This window comes from Balearica regulorum, chromosome 5 (assembly GCF_011004875.1).
Source record: "Balearica regulorum gibbericeps isolate bBalReg1 chromosome 5, bBalReg1.pri, whole genome shotgun sequence".
Classification (NCBI taxonomy): Eukaryota; Metazoa; Chordata; class Aves; order Gruiformes; family Gruidae; genus Balearica; species Balearica regulorum.
This window is the reverse complement of record NC_046188.1, coordinates 55845874-55867310: the sequence shown is the minus strand read 5'-3', so window position 1 is coordinate 55867310 and position 21437 is coordinate 55845874. Positions and strand designations below refer to the sequence as shown.

At 39.2% G+C, this 21437-nt stretch overlaps 1 protein-coding gene and 1 long non-coding RNA gene across 4 annotated transcripts in view; one reads left to right on the top strand and one right to left on the bottom strand.

The window, feature by feature from the left end:
• Positions 1-20124, top strand: part of LOC142602094 (uncharacterized) — a 53621-nt gene extending 33497 nt beyond the window's left edge. The window contains exons 3-5 of one of the 2 annotated variants that reach the window (XR_012835776.1): positions 14570-14832; positions 18276-18371; positions 19726-20124. This is a non-coding gene — a long non-coding RNA (uncharacterized LOC142602094). The remainder of the gene's footprint in view (positions 1-14569; positions 14833-18275; positions 18372-19725) is intronic. The other variant, XR_012835775.1, reaches the window with a different exon arrangement.
• ABCC8 (ATP binding cassette subfamily C member 8) overlaps positions 1-21437 on the bottom strand; it is an 80626-nt gene that overhangs the window by 28378 nt on the left and 30811 nt on the right. For both annotated transcript variants that reach the window (XR_012835774.1, XM_075755031.1), the window contains exons 11-20: positions 18466-18506; positions 18015-18160; positions 13440-13545; positions 13114-13224; positions 11107-11182; positions 10911-11016; positions 6121-6156; positions 4503-4538; positions 1314-1412; positions 362-446 (exon numbers count right to left, since the gene is read on the bottom strand). Coding sequence is in view for 1 of the 2 variants with exons in the window: in XM_075755031.1 (XP_075611146.1) it covers positions 362-446; positions 1314-1412; positions 4503-4538; positions 6121-6156; positions 10911-11016; positions 11107-11182; positions 13114-13224; positions 13440-13545; positions 18015-18160; positions 18466-18506 (842 nt within the window). In the remaining variant the exon portion in view is untranslated. The remainder of the gene's footprint in view (positions 1-361; positions 447-1313; positions 1413-4502; positions 4539-6120; positions 6157-10910; positions 11017-11106; positions 11183-13113; positions 13225-13439; positions 13546-18014; positions 18161-18465; positions 18507-21437) is intronic.

Here is a 21437-nt window from a genome sequence, read left to right as displayed (position 1 = left end):
TTTTAGCTTTTCCAACACCTGTCCTTTGAAGGTGTTCTAAAAATCTATGAATTATTTATTTTAGTGTAACTCCTAAAGAAACCAAAAAATGCACTGTGAAGTCAGGATATCTGAGATAGCGGCCGCAGAATTAGTCAAACATTCTGATAGCAGCACATTTAAATCATTGCATCTCACATAAATGACAGTGTTTCCATGTTTACTAAGCAACGAGCTTTCAGAGTAATGACCCAAACGTACACTTAACTAAAAGATTACCTTTGTTGCCAAATAACCGGTAAGATTTTAAGAACACAACAAAATAATAAAACCCCCACTATATATTTAAAACAAAAATAGAAGGCTGTAGCTGTTTACTGACCCTCTCTCCAATCTGGGTTTGGTCTCCATGAGGGAGAATGTCAATATCAGGCTGGAGGGAACAAGCATCAATTACTGCTTTGTACCTGCGGAAACAAAAAAGGTAATGCAAAATCCACACAGATACTGCTAAAGAAGCACATTTCCTACCTGCAAAGGAACAAAAATCAACCAGCTGGAAAAATCACACAGTGGAAAACATATTTGGTAGCCACTAATTGTTCTAATGGGATCTCTTGCAATCACAAGCAAGTAAATAATATTTCAGCTAAGAAAAAGCATCTTATGTCAGCTTCCCAATTAAAAATACTTAATAGTTAAAACCTTGCAAAACAAGCACAACTTCTTCCATAGTATATTGTTATTCTTTAGCATTTATATTTTTTCATGCCCAGGACCTTTGTTTCTTCTTTCAATATCCAAGGATGACAGAAAAAAATGCATGTAGGGTGTGCATACATAGTCAACCACTTCTTTTAAGGGCGGGAGGGATGGAATACCAGCAATTAACTTTTAAGTATTTTAGGATGTTTAGTGGGCATTTATACTGAATAAAAAGGCAGCCTATTAATCCTTGACAATATACCAAGCACTGAAACTGTAATTAACAACATTCCCACTCCCAAATGGCTAATGTCCTTCTAAGACAGTTAAACTAGTCAATTAGGTACAGGAAGAGAACACTGTATTCTGTACAAACATGATCCTTGGAAATGAAAACACTTCTACACTTAAGTTCAAGTGAGACTGAACTCTGTCCCTTGTGTCTGTCAGGAAAAGCATGGTCAAAGGGGGACCGCAAAACTCAAGGTCTTTTGTTCAGGCAGGTGCAGCACACTTGTTACTAGAGGGAGATGGGACCTGAGGATGCCTGAAACGAGGCCTGAGGCCATGCAACTCCATTATTTAGCAAAAAGGGGAGTAAAGCACATCATGGTGCTGAAACCCGTTACCTTTGTTTGTTAAAAGGGCTTTCAAATGTGATATTCTCTTCCACTGTGGCATTGAGCAACCAAGGCTTCTGTGATGCATATGCTACTGATCCTCTTTTCCTGGAAAAAACCCAAAAACACAGTTCCCAGCTTACCAGTGCAGCAGGCGTTTTTGGAAACCATTTTCTTGTAAAGGAAGAAACTGGTGATAAGTTTTCAAAAACACTCATTTCTTTTCTTTAGGACAATCAATAGCATCAAGGAAATAAGTAAGATGTTAAATTTCCAAAAGAATACTGATATTGTTCACCTAACTGAATTTCAGTTTGTTCCCTCTTTTTCTGCTGTGAGGTGGGTTTTGGAGAGGCTAGCTCAGTAAACCTTCCCCTTGAGCTGTGTGGATTGCAGGAAGAAAATTACCAAAGACTGAATCCCAGCTCTGTTTGGATAGACTAATAAAAAAAATGTGTAGCAGATCACTAGTTAGGCACCAATATTTTAGGAGGGATGTTCTAAAATGATGTTTTTAAGGTGTTTTAAAAAAGCCAAACAACTCCACACATGCACAAAAACAATTCCCTCCCCAACACATTTATTTTCCCCATTCTAAGAAGAGACCTTGAGTCATAAAGTAAATGGGTAGCCATAGGTAAAATCTTTCTATGCCTATAAATACAAGAAAGAGAACACAGGCAAAAAACATTTGCTTAATTTTCCCCTGTGGCATTGCCCACATAACCTACCATCAGAAGGATATGGTCAACAGGATCTCACTATGTATATTTTATTTCATAGGGATTATTATTGTTATTACTATTTAAAAATGAAGGTAGCTGCCTGCTAGTGAAGCAATAATGCTTTTGTGGCTGTTGTGCACTAAGGACCTCAGTAAGGCAGAGCTCGAGAAAGGCAACGTTTTTTTGTTAGAGCAACTGATACTGTTGGAAAACTCCAACAAACTATCTGTTTCTCCAGAAAAGGGCCAAAAGAAGGCTCATACACCTAAAAGCATATCTGTTTTCTTTCCAGCTTTATCAGTTAATCCAATAAAAAGACAGGACCTCCCACCCAAACGCAGCCTTTGTCTGCCAGACAGCCATTACAGCAGCCTCTTTCTAGTTGGGTCTGAATGCAACTCAAACTATGAGCTGCTAAAATACACCAGGCGCTTTATCTTTTTTTATCAGGAGTTAAGGTCACTTGCCCTGCTCATTTTTTCAGACTTTCACCAAGCTTGCTTAGAAGACAGTATAGGATCCAATTTTCTTTGATGAACTGAAAGAACACACAGCTACGTTAGCCTGCTAACATGCTTCCAAGTTCAAATGTCTCATGGCTCATTAGAATTTAATTATGTTTTATGAATTATATTTAAAATGAAACAGAAACCAAAAAAAAGAAAGAAAAAAAGACAGAAAAAAAATCCCCTAAGCAGCACAGCCCACAGTCTCAAATATCTAATTCAAAGAGTATTCAGTTCTGCCTCAAGAGGGAAGCATTTTTTCAATTAGTATGAAATTCTCATCCCAATGATTGAGAAAAAAATTGCTCTGAGCATTCCAAGATGAACATGTGTTCCCTTCCCCTCCTTTTCATTGCTTAAGAGCCTTTGCTGCTCTTAATTCTCAATGTGATTGAAAAGTTACTTCTAATTCATTTTTCAAAAAATGAAAAGTAACTTCTAATTTTTTTTTTGAAAAATAGTAGCAAAGTTTTGAGGAAAAGGTTTTTACAACTTTTGTAAAAAGTGTTGTTTTGTTCAGTGAAGATACAGGCACTGCCAGTAAGATGCACTCCATGTTGAGAATCAGCACAATGCCTGGGAACACCATTCACGTTTGGCTTACATTCTGCTTTTAGCCCATCAGTGAGAATTAATTACTGCAAGGAATGTGGAAACAAGCAATGAGCTTGCCAAAATTCATTATAGATTTAGAATTTAGTAAACCCCTCTAAATCAGACTTCATTGCAAATTGACACTAGGGTGACATATCAGGGCAGATCATATTTTGACATAAGCAAAAAGGTTGCAAGTGCTTGATCATATGAGAAATCTATTGCATGTCTACAGTGCTTCTTACAGTAGAGAGGCAAACAAAACTGTTACTGAAACTGTGAGAAATATGTGGCCAAAAATCCAAAGAACAAAAATACTCTGAAATGGAGTGTGCAAGACTTTCTCTGAAAGCCTACCTTGAACCTACCTAAGATTTCACACTTAGAAGACTGAATGCAAACAACTGGCTTAGCAGACAAAGACTTACAAGGAATTTATTCTGCAGGTGGAAGTAATTGCCTCCTACCCCCAGACTGCATAAACAAACATGCATTCTCATCAATGGAGTGCAATTTTTTTTTCCTCTGATAACACAAGGTAGACTAATCTCTTAATTATCACAAAGAGGTAGACAGCAAAATCCAACCTTACAATAAATAGAGAAAACCTTCCCTGAGCTCCCTGGAGACTATGCGCTTTGGCTAATATAGCATCAAGCCTGTTCTTTAACTTAGAATCACAAACAACATTGTCAAGATTGTTTGTTTAATGTTATTACTCTAACTCAATTTTCACATTTCATTTTGTTAAGTCCAGTAGGCTCAGTATGCATTCAAGATCACTGAAAATAAGACTAGTTAAGGGACATTCATATATGAATCTCAGTGCCTTAATAAGCCCACCAAATCTGAAAGGCTGGTGATTTTTAAAAGAAAATAGATGCACTTAAAATGCAATAGACTTACGATTATAATGGTAGAGGAAATAATAATTGCAAAGCCTTTCCTATGTGTTTTAGATTGCTGAGTACAGTTTTATGTTGATTATTTTGCACAATTCATGAATTTCTAATATCAGTCAACAACTCAAAAACAAATGTTCTCCAGATATGAGAGAAATGTGTACTGTCTTGTCCTATACTATTACTGCATGAACAAAAAAATACACTTCCATTATTTTCAGCCTGGTGGTAAGTAATAGAACATTCTGATATTACCAGTCCTGAGTATTCAGAGGCATACTTTTTTTGCTGTTATTAAGCTGCAAGGGTCACCTACTTGTTTTTAAGTAGCTACATACAGGACAACCCACTGCCTTCTAAGGGGGAGCAACTCATTAAGTGCAGACACTTCTGAAGAATGTTCACAGTCACAGAATGGCTGAGGTTGGAAGGGACTTCTGGGGTTTCCCATTAGTTTTTAAAGTGATGTACCTGAATTCCATGTCAACAGGAGATTCTTTCTCTGGGCTGCATAAAACAAACACAAGGAGGTTTTTAAAAAAAATGTAATGATTTTAGACAATGCAAGTAATACTTTAAAGTACTATGCTATAAATAAAAATGCAACAAAACTGTACAACAGAAATAAAACTCTCTTAAGCATGCTAAAATTCTGTACTACATGATATTGACCTAAAAAAGGTATGGTTAAAGATTCAGTTTTGAGAAGCACTAAACAACCTTGTAGAAAGAGTTCAACACTGATGAGCGAGTGCTCAAGACCTCACAAGACTTTGGCTCAGAACACTCTGTTCTGAGAACACCAAAAATGTTCTACGGGATGCTAGTGCAACAAAACCACCAGACATATTCCTATAGCACTTACCCAACGTAACGAGGATTCCCAGAACCTCTGATGTAGGCAATTGTTTCATGCAGTATAATATTCTTTCCTACTTTTTAATATCCTTACCATACCATTATGCACGTTATCTCACTGTTTGCTGTCCATCCCCTATAACAGTTTCAAACATATGAATGTCTAATTCTGATCATATTTATCTTGCATCTTAATGGGTTCAAATTGTTTCACTTTTACTTGGCCCACAAATTGCAGTTTCTCTTATACAGTAAGAGCTGTGAGATTTCCAAGTATCCTTTACCATGAGACTTAGTCCTTAGATACACAAAACTCCCTCTTATACCATGCACAGATGGGAGCAGAAGTTTTGCAGGACTCAGTCTGACAACCAGGTAACAAGTCTGAGGAATAAGGTAAATGGGAGAGAAGAGGCTGATAAACCTAAAGAAACGGCAGTAAAATCGTTGGTGCATCACAGAATCAAGAAAATATTCTGGTCAGTAGAAGAAAGTTTAGTATAAGTCAAGAAAAGCAACATCATATGACATTTTTCCTCTGCCGATTTCAGTAACAAAGTTCTCACTGACTTCAGCAGGGATAGGATTGTCACTTTGACAAGATTTACCATTCTGGAGGTTTGTGCACTACCCTGAAATGACAACCATGTCAGAAAGCTTTGCTCTCAGTTGATTTGGTAGATATTCTCAAAATCCAAGCTGAGCTATGTTAATCAGGTAAAAATAATTTCCATGCAAGGATCCCTTGCCAACAGATGGACTAATCTGCTAGTCCCCACACTTCTCAGTTTGTGTGTGCCTGAAGAATGCTAGGTGTGAAAATGAACTTATGAGAGGATGTAAAAAATGAAGAGAAGTGTAATGGGGAGAATTTGCTTTAATAAGTGAAACCTTTAAAGCAATACTTGATACTGGCTTTTGAAGTGTAGCATTAGGGAATAATCTCGTTCAGACTTTAAGGGAAGGATTTTCAAAGACATACAGGAAAGTTAGGATACAATTTTCAATATTGCCAAACAGCCATGTTTTCATAAAGGAAATCCAGCTCTTATTGTAATAAGTCACAGAGGTAGTTTCAAAAATTGTATCCTAAGCAAATTAACACAGTGGAAGTTTCACTGATTTTCAAAATTCTGACTCTGAAAATCTTAAGCATTGATTTTAGAAACCTTAGGTTCTTCCTATTGCAATTGATCTACTAGGAAGACAATAATTGCATACAATACCATACCTGACATCTTCCCCCGTCTCACTGTCAGAAGTACAGCTGCATCACAAATAGAAAGCAAAGACCGTTTACTTAAGTAAGCACAGGCAATCTGCCCCAGAAAGAAAAACTATTAAATTCCACTTAGTGCACAGACTGCAAACAGTATTTATCACAGAGCTGCAGTGCAGCATCTGTTCCTTCTACACAAATTGACTTGATTTTAGCAGTCAAACAATATTTGGTGACAGGTTTTTTTCCTTATAAACATTTAATTTGACTCAACAAATAAAATCACCTTGACTCTGTCTTGGAGGTGCTAACAGAACTGAGAAGTCCTAGTGTGAGAAGAACGCAGTTCTGTTAAAAAAGGACATTTTCGGGGTAAACAAAATGCTAACTTGTGATACTGTCTTTTTCCATGACAGTAAGTGCACCTTTGCAGCATATAATGGGTTAGTCTGAACCCCAGTTCTCACCTTCAGTTGACTTGCAACATGCTGTGTCCTGTATCAGCCCTATCCTTGGGGGGATGTGCCTGTATAAGTAAGTGTGGGCAGGTCTGAGGGACAGACACGTTTTGTTTTCCCTATTTTTGAACGTGTACCAAGTTGTTCAGAGTTGTTGTGACAGGATGACTGGCCACACTTATTACTGATGCTAAATTCAGTTCCATTGAAAAGAATGAAAAATCTGTGTGTCAAGTGGTATGAACCAAATCAAGGAGGAAATTTTTTTTCATGTTTTAGAGAGAACAGTCTCATTAACTATATATTAACAGCATTTGCTTATAAATATCCAGGAAAGAAAACTCTACCTACAGTTTAAAAGACTGGTTTGAGACACTTCCAAATAGTTCATGCATAGTAAGAAATGACCATAGCTAAATTTAATTTACTGTGGAATTTGAGAGCACTAGCCAGCTACTACTACCTTTAGCGCAAAGGTCAGTGTACCAAGCAAAGCTTTTCCACGGTTGCCTCACATTCCACTGGTCTTTGGTGACTGTGTGAATGCAGTGGCACCTTCTCCAAAAACCCATTAACCTGTTGCGTATCATGAACCAGCAACACATTCTTTACAGAAGTTATCGAGGGGCTGAAATAGGGAATACCTTTTCCAGCCCTCCCATGCACAAGGCAAGGACCCTGAACAACAAACATCAGTTCCCGCTTCATGGACCACCCTGAAGAAGGCCAGGCATCCCTTCTACTGAGGAACACGCTGATAACTTGCAACATGTAGTATTTGTGCATGACAGCAACTCCCTGTCCACGGCGCTCTTCTCCCGCAGCAGCCTGCGAGACAGGCAGAAAACTGCAGCTCGTGTAATCCATCAACGTAGCTCAAGAAGCAAAGATCAGCCAGGGTCCCTCGTGGCTAGCACAATCTACCTGTGCATACTGCAGGTGTGCAACTTTGCTCCAGTTCCTGCTCAGAAACCAGGGCAACCAGGGCATGAGTGATCCTCAGAGTAACACGAGGTGCAGCAATGCACAGCCATGTCTCCGCTTCCTCTGTAAACCATGGTCTTTTGCTATACAGGCACAGGTGCCACAATTTTCATATGCAAGTATTGGTAGATCAGTTCCCTGACCTGTGCTTCTGTTTTGCAGCTGGAAAAATTAATTCTCCATTTGGAGTTTTAGCTCAGCCATTTCAACCCACTTTTTCCCCCTTTCACTTTGCTTTATCCCTCCTTTTCCCCTTTTCGTGCACGGTCCTGGCAATTAAGGATGCATTTATCTTCTAGAGTGCTGAAATGTCAATGTAATGTATGTTTGATAATGAGGTCCAGATCTAATTTTTCAAGGCACATGGATATCTAAAGATGCAAATACGTGCTACTGAGATTTTCAACCCTTCAAATCTCTATTTCCAATTTAAATAAAATAGAATAAAGTACCTGGATGTTTCTGAAAACTCCAGTAAACACATATTTATAAAAACTGATGTACTTTTTAGGCATCAAAATAACTTTTAAAATATTGCCATTTGATGAAAACAATCAACTCCGCATCAAGTAGAAGAAAAATCTACTGTTAACAACCTTAATGAGTCTAGCAATTCCTTCACACCACAAAGACTCTAGATTCACATGGGAATATATATATGTTCTGTTTAGTAACAAATGATCTGATTTTGTTTGAGCAAACTATTTCTCATTTAGGTCAATTTTCTGATATGCTTTACTCCAAAAAGCCTATACTATAAACCTCTCCATGGACTTGGACTGAGACTATTTAAAGTGAGAAGAAGAATTTCAAAGAAAGAAGAAATTAGAAGAAATGCCCAGAAGAAATTAGCATGGCATATACTATAATTATTTACTCAATAACCAGTCAAATCAATACCATTTACATCTGTTCAGAATGTAAATAATGATTTCTCTATTTTTGTTAATCTCTAACCATATTATAAAATATTTATGCTGAGATGCTCTCAGCCTGCTTTGAGCAAGGGGCAGTAATCTGAGCTGGATCTTCCACACGCACACTGTAATACAAACAACAAAATAAAATCACAAATGAGCCAGTGCTCACTTCTGATTAGCTGATTCCTAGCCCAGAAATAAATTACATTTATTTTTCAGGTTTTGAAACAATTTTTATAGGAAGCAAACAAAGATGATGTGCAGTTAATCCTGTTTTATCAATAGAGCATGGAGGCAGACTGGAGGGAAATGACTTGTGCAAGGTTATCCATTAGACCAAGGGAAGGGCCAGGAATAGAATCCAGATTTCCTGAGCACTGAGTGACATGTCAGCAGGATGTATCCTTCGTCTTCATAGCTGTGACCTTGGAGGAAGGGAAGGGGAAGGAAATTTGGAATGAAATAATTCAGGACTATTCTGTAATGTGAACGACTGAAGCCAAGTATTCATCTCATCCCAAAGAGAGAGCTGTAACAAGGATCTTACTGATTTTGGTGATATTTTATTGCCTGAGCTAAGGCTACAAGCTCTGGTGATTACTTGATAAGACTACTCTCCTTGAACCTGGGATAATGTTGCATGCAACTGGTCAGGCATTTGTATTTTCTTATCAAATTAAGGGAGCTTTCATCTGATAGCTTTACAACACAGGTGTGCAGCCTGCACTGACTGCATCTATCATTCTGAATAGACCAGTGCAGACGGTAGCAGCCCTGAAAGATGAGACAATCTGTCCCAGTGCAGCCAGCACTTACAGTGCTAAGATTGTTTCAGCCACCAGCCCCTTTATACATATCTGACAGATAGCAAAGCAAATGTGATAACAACTGAATTTTACCTTGTGATTTGGCTCATATAGAAGACATGAAAACCAGTTCTGACCTTTACACTGTTGTGAAGCACATACTTCTAAACAAGTGCTATTTAAAACCACAGTCTGATCAGAACCATCATGTCATCTGTTTTAGTTTAGCATCAGACATTCAAATTACACTTCTTAATCATGTTATGTCATCTGTAAAAAATTACAGCCTTCCTGAAATGAAATTAGTTTAACTAATAAGGCTGCAGGGATTCTGCATGGTTCCTCACCATGTTCCAATGTTCTGCTTAGGGAAGTATGTTTTAATGGCTAGATCACCACATTCTGGAACTTTGGCTTCTGTTCTTGTCTCCCCCACTAGCCAAAAGGGTCACCCTTCCTATGTTTCATTTTCCCCACCTATAAAATAGGGAACCTTCCTTCCTTGAACTATTAAAGCACGTGCAATTCTGAGTAGTGTGACTGGCTTACGCACGAAAGCTGGATATAAATAATACCTCTCTACAAACACTCAAGGAATTTGTGAGAACTGTTTCACAAAATCAGTGCAGAACCCACTGGGTAACAATGACCCTCTGTCCATCAGAGTGCATGGATTTGACTTACAGTTCCACTGTTCTTCCTTCATTCCCGATCAGTTGGAAATAAAATCATTTCTCTAGGCTCTTCTACAATTTGTCAAGATTTACCTACAAATAATTGTATCCCAAAAGGCAAGGTGTGGTCTGTATGGCTAGGAAATCTAGTACTGTAAAATAAACATGCCAAAAATGTCCACATCATTGATCAGACTGTACTAGAGATGGCAGTAATTTACTGAAAACCACATACAGGAGCTGCAGTATATTATACCACCTGTCATTTAGCCTGAGGGCCAAGACACCAAGCCCTAACAGTATAGTTGTTGGCATTCAGTAGCACTTTTTTTTTCCCTTCCTTCATGGCCAGTACAAAAGTAAGAGACAAGTATAATCTATATCTGGCTGTCAGAGTGCAGCTGCTGTGTCCCCTTGGGAAAGGAGGGAAGGACGTGACTATCTCCCTCTTGCCAAATCAGGCAGGGTGCACTGGGGGAATATCCCCAGGTCACCACCACTTATAAAAATCTCTTCAATTTCTCAGGCACTAGAGCAGTACTGGGATGGAGCACACATCTAGAAGCACAGCCAGGGGCTACTCCTAGTGAGCCAGTACCTCTTTATAGTTCCATTCAAAGACACGAGCTCAGGCCTGAAAGTGCAAATGCCATTCTGCAGCAGCACAACACTTCAGCTAACTAATTCTGATTCCAAATTAGTTATGATATCACTCAGGTTTTGTTGCTGGAGTGCAGAATGCCCAGGTATGGTTATCTATTCCTGTTAATGGAATAGATAGCTTGTTTGACCCTGGCTGGGGGTTCTTTCTGATGTACTCCCCTACCACTTAGGGGGAGGTGTTTATCTTGACTGTATACCTACAAAATCCCTGACTCCACAAACAGGTTCCCAGAGCAGATTTTGGCTTTTTTCCTGCATTACAACTCAACTCAAGCTTGAATTTTTAAATAGCACTACCTGCTCCAGAATACGTTCCCAGAGATCTTCTGCATCTCACCAAGTATGGCTAGCAAGAGAGATGACTTACCACAGCCAACCTGTCCTACAATCATTGTTAGCTGACCTGTGAGAGAGGAAGGTAGACATAAGCTTCTGATTTACCAAATGTTCATGGAAAAACATCTTATTCTGTTTATCTGATGTCATTTTGTACCTTGAGGGATTCGGATATCTATGTTGGACAATGCTGGAGGACCTTCCGGTGTCCAAGTGAAAAATCCATTTGTGATCTATGCCAAGATGGAGAGAAATAAGAAACAGAAGACCAGCTTTAGAACTGACTTCTTTTTTTCCAGCATTAGAGACACTTCTTCTGTTTTCATTACACTGAGCATAGGAACAGAGTTAGTCTTTGCTCAATGCAGGAAACAGATCTCCAAGTGACTGCTTTTGTAAAGGCCTTTATGCTGATGGGCAAGAATCTCTGAACTCAAACAAGCACAACAATTAGAAAATTATGGAAAATTCCTGAGGCAAAAGAAGTTGCTGTTTAGGGTTTCTTTTGTTTTGTTATTTGTAAGGTGGGCACATGAAATAAGTGAAATGATTCTGACAGAAATTACGTACAGGGTTGCAGTTTGCTATCCACAGAGTGGTGAATGTCACTAGACACACTGCAGCATATACAGCAATGACACGGTCCAAATTGCAGGCAGATTTGCAGAACTTTCCACAGATATTAGATGTTGCTGCCTATTACAGTATTTTCCTTTGTATTTCTGATATGATTCTCAGATAACTTAGGCTTTGCTAGATACAGAAATCTTTTCACCAAAAAAAGACTAAACACAAGAAACAAAGCCCGTTCAGGACTTTAAATGGAGGAGATTTCTATGGTTACTGTGAAAAATAAGAAACAGGAGACAATTTTAAAAGGCCTGTATTTATACAGGACCCTCTTCTCTCACTTTTTCAGAGCCAGTGAAGCCTTCAAAACCTTTCAGCAATGCAAGGTACAACATTTTTTGATCTGAGAAGAGTGGAATGGGACACTTTTATCCTACCCTGGAGAAAAATGATACTCTTAATCTTGGAAAACAACCCGAAGAAAATGAGCAAAAGAAAGGGCACCATTCCTCCCTCTAGATTACCAAAGGCAGTCAGAGGATCCTCTCTCAAAAAATGCCCCTTCACAGACAACGAGATGCAGACAGACAGTACTTAGAAACTGCCGAAGTTCCCTGACCCAGGTGCCGCCGGTGTCAATGTCAGCAGATGGAGCCAAAGATTATGGCTGGTCCTGGCTTTCTATTCAAGACCTTGCAGAGGTTACTGCTCTGGCCTCTTCTTTGTGACAAACTCTTTTGTTGTCACTCCTTCTCTCAAATTATTTTCCTGGAAGTCTATTCAAGAAGGATGCTGCACCAAAGCAGCTTGTCAGATGACAGTCTCTAAAAAAAAAACCTGAAAGCACTACCAGTTGTCCTACTTAGTCCCATGAAACTGAATTATTCATTCGCTTGTGCCGGAAATACAAATGTAATAGCAGACTTCCTAAATAAACAGTGTCATCACTATAACAACCATCAGGATTTTTGTTACTTCTGGCCATTTCTATAGCAAATCAAAAGCAGTCTTCAAAGTGGCATGGGCAATTTTAATTTTTTCTTCAAAGACGTTTGGTCTTTGGGGTTTAGTTTTTAACGTCATCTTGAAAGGCTACTAGGAATTCCAAAAGAGGAAGGCAAGAAGCATGGCAAGATTATTTTAGAAACGTCTAAATCAAATTCTTTTCAATTTTCTTCATACCATTTTTCTATAGAGGCATTGAAAATGGGCGACAGAGTCTGGCATGCATAAAAGGTTGGGCTAGATGGTCTTTTGAGGTCCCTTCCAGCCTGGGCTGGAATGGACCTTCTATGTTGTAAGTTGGAAATTTTTGTCGTGAGAACAGGGCTAATGACTTAAACACTTGAAATGGAAAATTGCTGAGTGAAATCTAGAGGGATATACACAGCTAATCACAATGCAGAGGTCAGTAGTTAATTCTGAAAATGGAAGTCATAGAACAGAAAGGTGGAGGTTTAATCTCCAACATGAGCACAAGTGTCTGACAGTTCACATCAAATGCTGGTTCTTGAATGTGAAACTGCCATCAGAATACAAAAGTGACTATTAGTGAGCTATAGTAACAGTGTTATTAGAGTGACCTTCATATCACCTTTACACAAAAATCATCTGCTTCTGTGATGTTAATTGGTCTTCTCATGTGAGAGCTGTAATTGTTCCAGTCCTCCCTGGCAGGCCTCTTGCGGTTAACAACCTTGAGTGGCTGCGCAAAATCAAAAAGATAGAAATACGCAGTAACTGGTGGCAGCACCAGCAAAATGTCCTAAACACAAGCAACCATGAGCAATACAGTTCGGGGTATTAAAAAGAGTTTTTGCAACTGCAAGAAATAATCAGTAGGAAATGAAAAAATAAAAAATGTATTCTGGGTACAAATTACTCCAGCCACTTCACCCACAATTAAACAGCATTACTCACTACCGCCTGGTATTTGCTGTGATTATCTGCACTTCTTAGCTCTGAAGATTTATCATGCTCTTCTCCAATTTCTTCACTTGACAGGAATTCACTCAGTTTCTGCACACTGAAAGTGAAAAAACAGAATCACACCTCAACCTGGAATGCAAACCTTTTGTTCACTGCCATGTTTATTACAGAGCATCTCTTTTAGTATTTTAACCACTGTCTGCTGCATAGTTTGTCTTCATTTTGTTACAGGTGGATGAAAGTGTGCAATGAGAAGTTACTGCAAGGAAGTTCACAAAACCTGCCCTGCTGTCTGTTAACAGCTATGATATTTTAATGGTTTGTGCAGATGCTTCTCAAGTCTTGTCTTTTCTGATACCACCAGAAAGATGACACAAAAGATTTTTTCAGGCATTTGGTAGCATGCAGACCAGCTACAACAGCAGCACATTTTGAAGCCATGTACTGAAGTAGAATGAATGTCGTTTATGTAACAGAAGTGTCACACAATCAGTTCTACTGAACAGTCTTATGAACACTAGCAATCTGATGAAATCTGTACACTGTGAGCTAAACTCAGCCAGCTATGATGAAATACAAAGCGTGTGAGGTAACATGATAGAGGAATATACCCCCCTTAACAGAACAGTGTTCAACAGATGAGGTATAAAAGGAATCCTGACAACCATCAACAAAGGAGAAGGCATAAAATCTTCACAAGCTGCTTAAGATTTAATTAGCTAAGAGATAATGTGCCTTTATTATGACATTTAACAGATCACGACATCAATTTTACCTCTGTACCTGACTTTATAAAATGTGTATCTAATCTACTCACAGGGACAGCAAATGAAATTTGTAAAGGAAGTGGATTGAATCATGAACTCAACATCAAAGGGGCTCAATTAGCTGGAAATAAGTGAACTATCAGTCTCCAAAATGATAAAGGGCCAGAAGGCCTTAAGTTTCTAAAAATAAATTTATGGACAAGGACTGAAAAAAATTATTTAGCCTTAGGCTAATTGGCAAGAAACAGGCAAATGATGCCACTGTAGCATAGTGATATGTGGCTAGCTGTTAGTACGCATATCTTAAAAAAATAAAAATTAAACCCCAGCATTTATTTTCCATTCCACTGCCAGTGATTTCTTCTTCAGAAGGAGACTAGTTTCCTCTAAGAACCTCATGAGATACCCCACTGGTGCCAGAACAGCGCTTGGACCGAGGCAGTACGGGACTGCAGACTCCTCGTACAGTTACTACTCATCCTGCAAGTAGAGATCGAAGCCACCCCAGGGACTCCCGAAGAGAGAACTGGTTCTGCAGTTTTTCTGTCAACCTGCCCACTTGCTAATGGCAGCTGAGGACTAAGAGATATACAGCAGGGTAAATTTAACTAAAGCAGGTACTACAATCTAAGCAACTGAAAAGGGGGAGAATAACTATTTGGGATGAGACAAGGAGTAATAACTAATTCAGGCTCAATGTTGGACCAAAAGTCCTTAATGGGAAGGCCTGCTATCTCAAAGGAAGAAACTAGAAGCCCCAATCACTAGAGATATTTATATACATTTGCACAAAGCTCTGGAAAACAAGGCTAGGAATGATCTTACCTTTTTTGTTCAGTGAACCAGATGTTTAAAAGAACATTTTTAAGTGTCTTTAAATGCACTGAATGATGGTTTAGATGCTGCCTATATGGAGTTAGCATGCAGTTGCACCTAAATTCTCTATAGGAAAATTACCCCGACATTTGAATAGTTGCTCTGAAGGTATAAAGAGCAGATAGAGAAAGTCCCCGGTGTGTCTGCTCCACAGTCTAGAGGGGGAGGAAAAGACGACAGCAAACATATTCTTGGACCATGCATACCCAAACTATGGCTATTAAACCGTTCAATAGTTTGATTTCTGCTCTCTGTTCATGTATCAAGGTGGCTGTACTCTAAGTGTCAAGACTTCTCTCTGCAAGCCCTCTGCCCAATGCTCTGCTTAATTCCGGAATTGCTGCTCCTGTGGCAATTACCGAGGAAACACAGTACAGCTGTGAGAAAACCTTTTGTTAGATGCAGCAACTCATATTTCGGGATGCCACACCATTCTACGCTCTTAAAGAATAAAAAAAGTACGTTCTCCGCAGTGCTCTCGCTGACATGGCAATCTCACTAGTATTCCAGTATCTCCACGGGGAGCTTATTTTTAAGCCATAGAATAGATGTATTGATTAAAACATGGTTATTTGCACAGCTGACTGAAAAAGCGGTTTCATATTAAACCCAGTAAGATACATAATGCCATTCTTGCTTCTTGACCTTTGCTGATGGCAAATTGTACACTGTAGCCTTTGTCCTCGAAGACCTCACATTTAAGAAATACATCAATTGGCTGCTCAGTTTTAATTTTCAAGGGCACAAACACTCCACATATTAAAAAAAAAAAAACAAACAAAACTTTTCAAAGAGATAACAGAATTTTTCACCTTCCTAAAGAGTTCCCCCTCTCTAGCAAACGCCCTAGCCCCATAATCTGGAAAGTCTGCAGGGACCCTACGTGGCACAGAAGCTTTAAATCTGTTTTATCATTGGAATCAATCACACAGCTGTTCTGATAGTGTGAATGACAATGCAGGAGGATGCTTTGCAGTTGGGCACACGTGTAATGATTAAAGATACCGATAAGTTTATTTGTGGAGATTATTGTCCTTAATAGCATCTGGCATCAGAGACTGTAGCCAATATTAATGGAGCAGGGGTTGTGAAGTGCCCGAGATGCAAAGCCAGTAACACCCAGTTAGTATCCTTTACGTGCTGGTTTCACTGCTGGATCATGTCCTGCTTCACTTTGCTCCTTTCTGTCACTACAGGAGAAGCTGTCTTGTACACTTGCTAAAACCAATTAGAATATCTCAGCCTAAAGAAAGCTGAAGTACAACTTTATCAAGTTAGGTTACCTTTACCTGATCTTACTGATCAGCTACTTATTAAGCAGGAAGGTGTAACAGCAGGACACAGTTATAGCAACATTAGTTGTGCTCAGTTGGCACAAACACAGCTTTCTAATAACTGTCTGCTTTTTCACATTTACCAAACTATTTAAGCAAGCCTGTGTTTGCATGGGTTGAAAATACCTGGCACATGCTTCCAAAATATTGCACTGAAGGATGGGGTACTCGGAAGACACATCTAGAGTAGCACCGACAGCACTACAGAGCAATGCACCCTGAAATGCTACCTGGGCTCCTGTGATACAGACAACCAGGGAGACAAGGGTCGCGTCAACTTTGTTACAGAGTTTGAACCGGGGACTCCTATTTGCACTACAAATGACAGGGCAATAGCCTGCTAACAAGGAGATAACTACAGAATAACTCATGAAGAACTCCCAGCTAGCAACCATTAATACTTGGTTGATACCAATTGCTTTAGAATTGTTTCTGCAGCATTAACAGGCATACAATTCATTTACAAAGAATCCTTAGACAAGCCAAAATGCATGCCCGTTACCAGCGGGGCCCCAGATACTTTGCTGGCTGCAATCTCAGCATGACAATTTGCCATGACTCTAGGGACCACCACGGTGGCTGCAAAACATTTCGTGCCAGCCGCTGACACTCTCAAATTTTACACTTGTTAGGAGAGAGAGGACACAGCTGTGACTTTGCACTGTCAGGGAATTTTGAAACAGCAAGGGCAGTCTCAGCCTCCTGCTGTACTTCCCATCTCCAAAGCAATTCGAAGGCAATTAAGCAAGGGCTGGTGTCCAGTGCCTGTCCCATAGTTTAGACAAGCTCTTAAGACAGCTATATTGGAGGTCAAACAGAGGGCCTAATAAAGTCAGAATCCAAAGCGCTCTCTTCCTCCCCTATCAGTCAGGTAGAGTTACACAGCATATGAAAAGCATTAAGAGGGTTTTACACAAATCTATTGATACTCAAAGTAAAACTCCCAGTGAGACAGCAGTTCTTCTGGTTGTTATTTCAATTTTGAACATTCAGACTAACACGTTTATAAGAAAGTAAAAATTCATCAAGTCTGGAGTAGACATTTAGTCATTAACTTACTCTCACACGTAACACTGACTTTTATGGGGTTTTGTTTGTTTATTTGTTTAAGTCTAACTCTCCACCAAGAGGCAACCTCTCAGGTAGAGGGCTGGAGGCAGAGCACAACTCAAGAGACACACACTGCAACACATGTGCTGCTGTGATTACCTGTTCCCTTCCATATGCTTGATGGAGGAAAACATTTGTGTGATTCACAAAACTAAATCTTCAGTAAGTTTTCGCTTCATTTCTTGTTACCACATACATGTTGCATGCAGTACCAATACAGCTCAACCCATTCTACACAATAAAGTACTGGCTGTGGACCACAAAATATTGGTTGTGACATTGGTATCAGCAAAGAGTTTGGCCTACGCGCTACAACCAGGGGAACCATGCAAGCTAAAAGTTAGGAAGGAATTTATAATGGCAACAACAGATAAATTATCACCACACTCTTTCTAAACTTACAGTTGGAAAATAAGCAAAAGACACATTCTCAAAAGTTGGAAAGGTGGTAGAAAAGATATTGTTTTTACAGTTCTTACCTTACTAATGCTTTGACAGTGGATCTAACCACACTGGAGAGCAGGAACAACGGAGACACAAGAATGTGAAACAGGGAGAGGGAGGCAAATGCCACGGATGGGGAGAAGTCAGCATTTCTTGTCAGATGAGCATGGACCACAAATGTCTACAAAGATACAGACATCATCAGCAGCGTTTTGTCATAAAGAAGGAAATGCACAAAGATTTCATATTTCATACGCTTTTCATTTACAGAATCTTAATTTATACTCTTTTAACAGCTTTGGGGAGTGGTGCATACTCCAGGCTGCTTCTGGTCACAGATGACAAGTGTGCATTTCCCATTCTCTCCCAGAGGAATTGCAAACATCCAGCAGGTTTGCATCCTGTCCTCCTCCTTCCTCATTTCCATATCGTTTATAGTTGAAAATGCAGTTGTAATTAACACTGCTTAGAAAAGTCCATACTTACTATAAGTACAGCTGCAATTGGTATTGCTGCATTCATAAAGACTGTGAAGGAAAACACGTAGGAACATTTAGAAACAATTTCCATTCAGACATGCTAAATGTTAAAACACTACTAGCACTGGTTTACAATAGTATTTTCTATGCTTAAGATAGTAAAAATGCGCAACTACCTACACACATCAGTACGCTGTTTGAAAATGCCTACAGTTTACTTCTCTTCATGTCATCAGAACAGACAGAACCCAGCAGTACACCCTAGAAAAAGATCTAATCTACTGGTTTTTAGCTGCGACAGCTCACACGCAGTTGAGGCGTGGGGCACTGCAGGTCTCCATCTCATGACGGGCAGAAAGGCTGAGCTGATACCAGGTCTGGTGGGCAACTTGAAAACCTGACAGCGAAAGGAAAGGGCACCCAGCAGAGGCTGCACAGTCACAGTCCCAGCACGGGACTGCCCCACAGGCTGGCTGCACGCCGAGCTCTGCCCCATCCCACAGCCCGCAGCAGGACCTCCTGGGAGAGCCACTGGAACGGACATCAAGTTGTGACTTGCTTCTAGGGCACCACTTCTGAAGTACAGGGTTTTGTGGCCCCCTCAGGTTTCACGATGCAGTTCAAAGGTAAGGCAAGATTGGCAACCCTGCACTGTATCGCTAACTTAGTTTATTCTTACTCCTGTTTTGTCAGGCTTGGCTACTTTGTGAATGTTCTCGGTAGCTCAATGCAGGTTCTAACAGTACCTAAATGTGGTAGAGCTTTGATTTCAGCTGGGCCTTGAGTTATTAAAATGCCAGCAATGAACCAGTTTCCTCCCTGACCTCAAACAGTGTCTGTCTTGCTGCCCTGGATTCCCTCAGTATAGCAGCTCATACACTACAGCATTCGGAAGTTATTAAACAGATGGATGGGGAGAAGCAAGCAAATACCATTTCTGTATAGGGATCTCTTTTAGATCGGGCAGGAATATGGTTAAGAACGCAATAACAACCAGTTATCCATCTGGAAGCTTGAGTTGGAACCAGAGCTACGATCTTACCCCACGTCTGTCGCCTCTGGAGGCGCAACCTGAGGACATTATTTAATCATCGCCTTTTCATTTTGACCTTCACTCAATTTTATTTCATGAAGTAAACAATACAGAGAAAGAATATAGAATGCATAGCTAAAATAGAACTAAAAGATCAGTACACACGTCACAGAAAAGAAAGAGGCTAGCCACTTCTTTTTGTTTAAATGATACCTGTCCTTTTTTTCCTACCAGGTATAGCCGATGTTCAGGGAAACTCGCTGCCTGCAACTATGGACTACTTAATTCTAGTAAATCCTTGCATTTGTAGTTTCCCTTTGAGACTGCTGCAGTACACAAGTTTGCTTGCACGAATGATGATGATGAGGGAATCCAGCGAAGCTGGTAAACTTCTCAGAGATGGATCCTGCTCTTCTGCTGTCTACAATGTGAGATCATACCTGTCAAGTATGAAGCTGGATTAAATATACCGTAGTGTTGGCAAAGCCTGCTGCAGTTAAGACAGCTGGGGTCACTTGATGGCTCCCAAGAAGTCGATCTGAATTTTGCTATTATGTGAGATGACAAGTACATCCAAGGACTTAAAACATCATCTTTCAAGCAAACAAATAAAGGCTTTTTGAGCCACTGGAATTTGTTGTTGTTTTTCATTTTATTTTTTCAATTATGCAAGTGTTCAGAATAATAAAACATTTTCTAAAATAAATTTATTTTACAGCTAAGAATTTTGGTTTAATTAGATTTGGTCAAAAGTATTTAGTTGCTGGAAAAATGCAGACTGAAAACTGGGATAAAGTGTTTTCAGTCATTTCTGAATATTTTAGGATAGTAACTACTGTTATTTTCCTGTGAGAAAGCCTGGAGTTACTTTTCTTCTGACAGATTAGGCAAATATTCATAGAAACAGGAAAACCACTCCTTTCCTTCTCTTTCCTGAATGTATAGTGCATACTAAATCCTGTAAAACTGAACATAGGATAGTCTTACTAATCAGTATGAAAAACATTACATAGGAATCTTCTGTGCTACAATTATTCACTGCTGAAACTCAAAAGGTGTCACTACCAACTTTGCAACCCAGCTTTGATTTTGGTGGGTACATTTCACTAGAATTACAGGAAGAGCTGATTTCTGTAATAGCTCTTGAAGTACACACGAACAATTCCATAGACATACAAACTGGATCCAGGCACAGGGGCGAGGCTGATGACATACAAATTCCATGCGGTCTTGAAACGGAATTTACTTGTGGTCTGGCCAACACTGCCCAGAAACTTGTAGATATATTTTCTGTAATCCAATGTAAATCTATTCCTCATGAATCGAAGTAGCTCCAACCACGTTCTTTCATTCATGTTAATAGCTAAGCACATTTAGAAAAGAATTCCATGGTCTATTCAAAACTGTATGTTAAAAAAAAGTATAAATAAAAATTTCATTTCTGCTTTCTTATTGTTCTACGAAGTACCTGCCTTCCTCTTGATCAACAATACGTAAAATCTTTCATTCTTTTTTATTCTTAAAAAAAAATGAAATCATATGTTCATTATAATGTTAGCAAACTCACTTTGTGCTGATTATACCTGTCATTCTAATTTTACTTATGGTAAGAAAAAAGGCAAGTTTTCCTATATTTATGTTCCCTTTTTAGTCTGCTAAAGTGCAAGTTTGTATAGATCAGTGTAATTTCTGCTGAACACAGAGGGTGTAAGGAACTCCTAATGTGAAACTATAGCAACCCTTTATAAGCCAAAATAATATGCAATATCAACATAAAAAATGCTGCACTGGTTTACCCCAGCTGAGAAAATGATCTACTCTGTCTTACATACACATAAACAGCACACATAATACAAAACAAGAATGCAAATGCAAACATTGAATGTTTCAAGAAGCATCAATAAATATTTAGAAATGTATTTAATAATACCTGTTATTTGTATCAC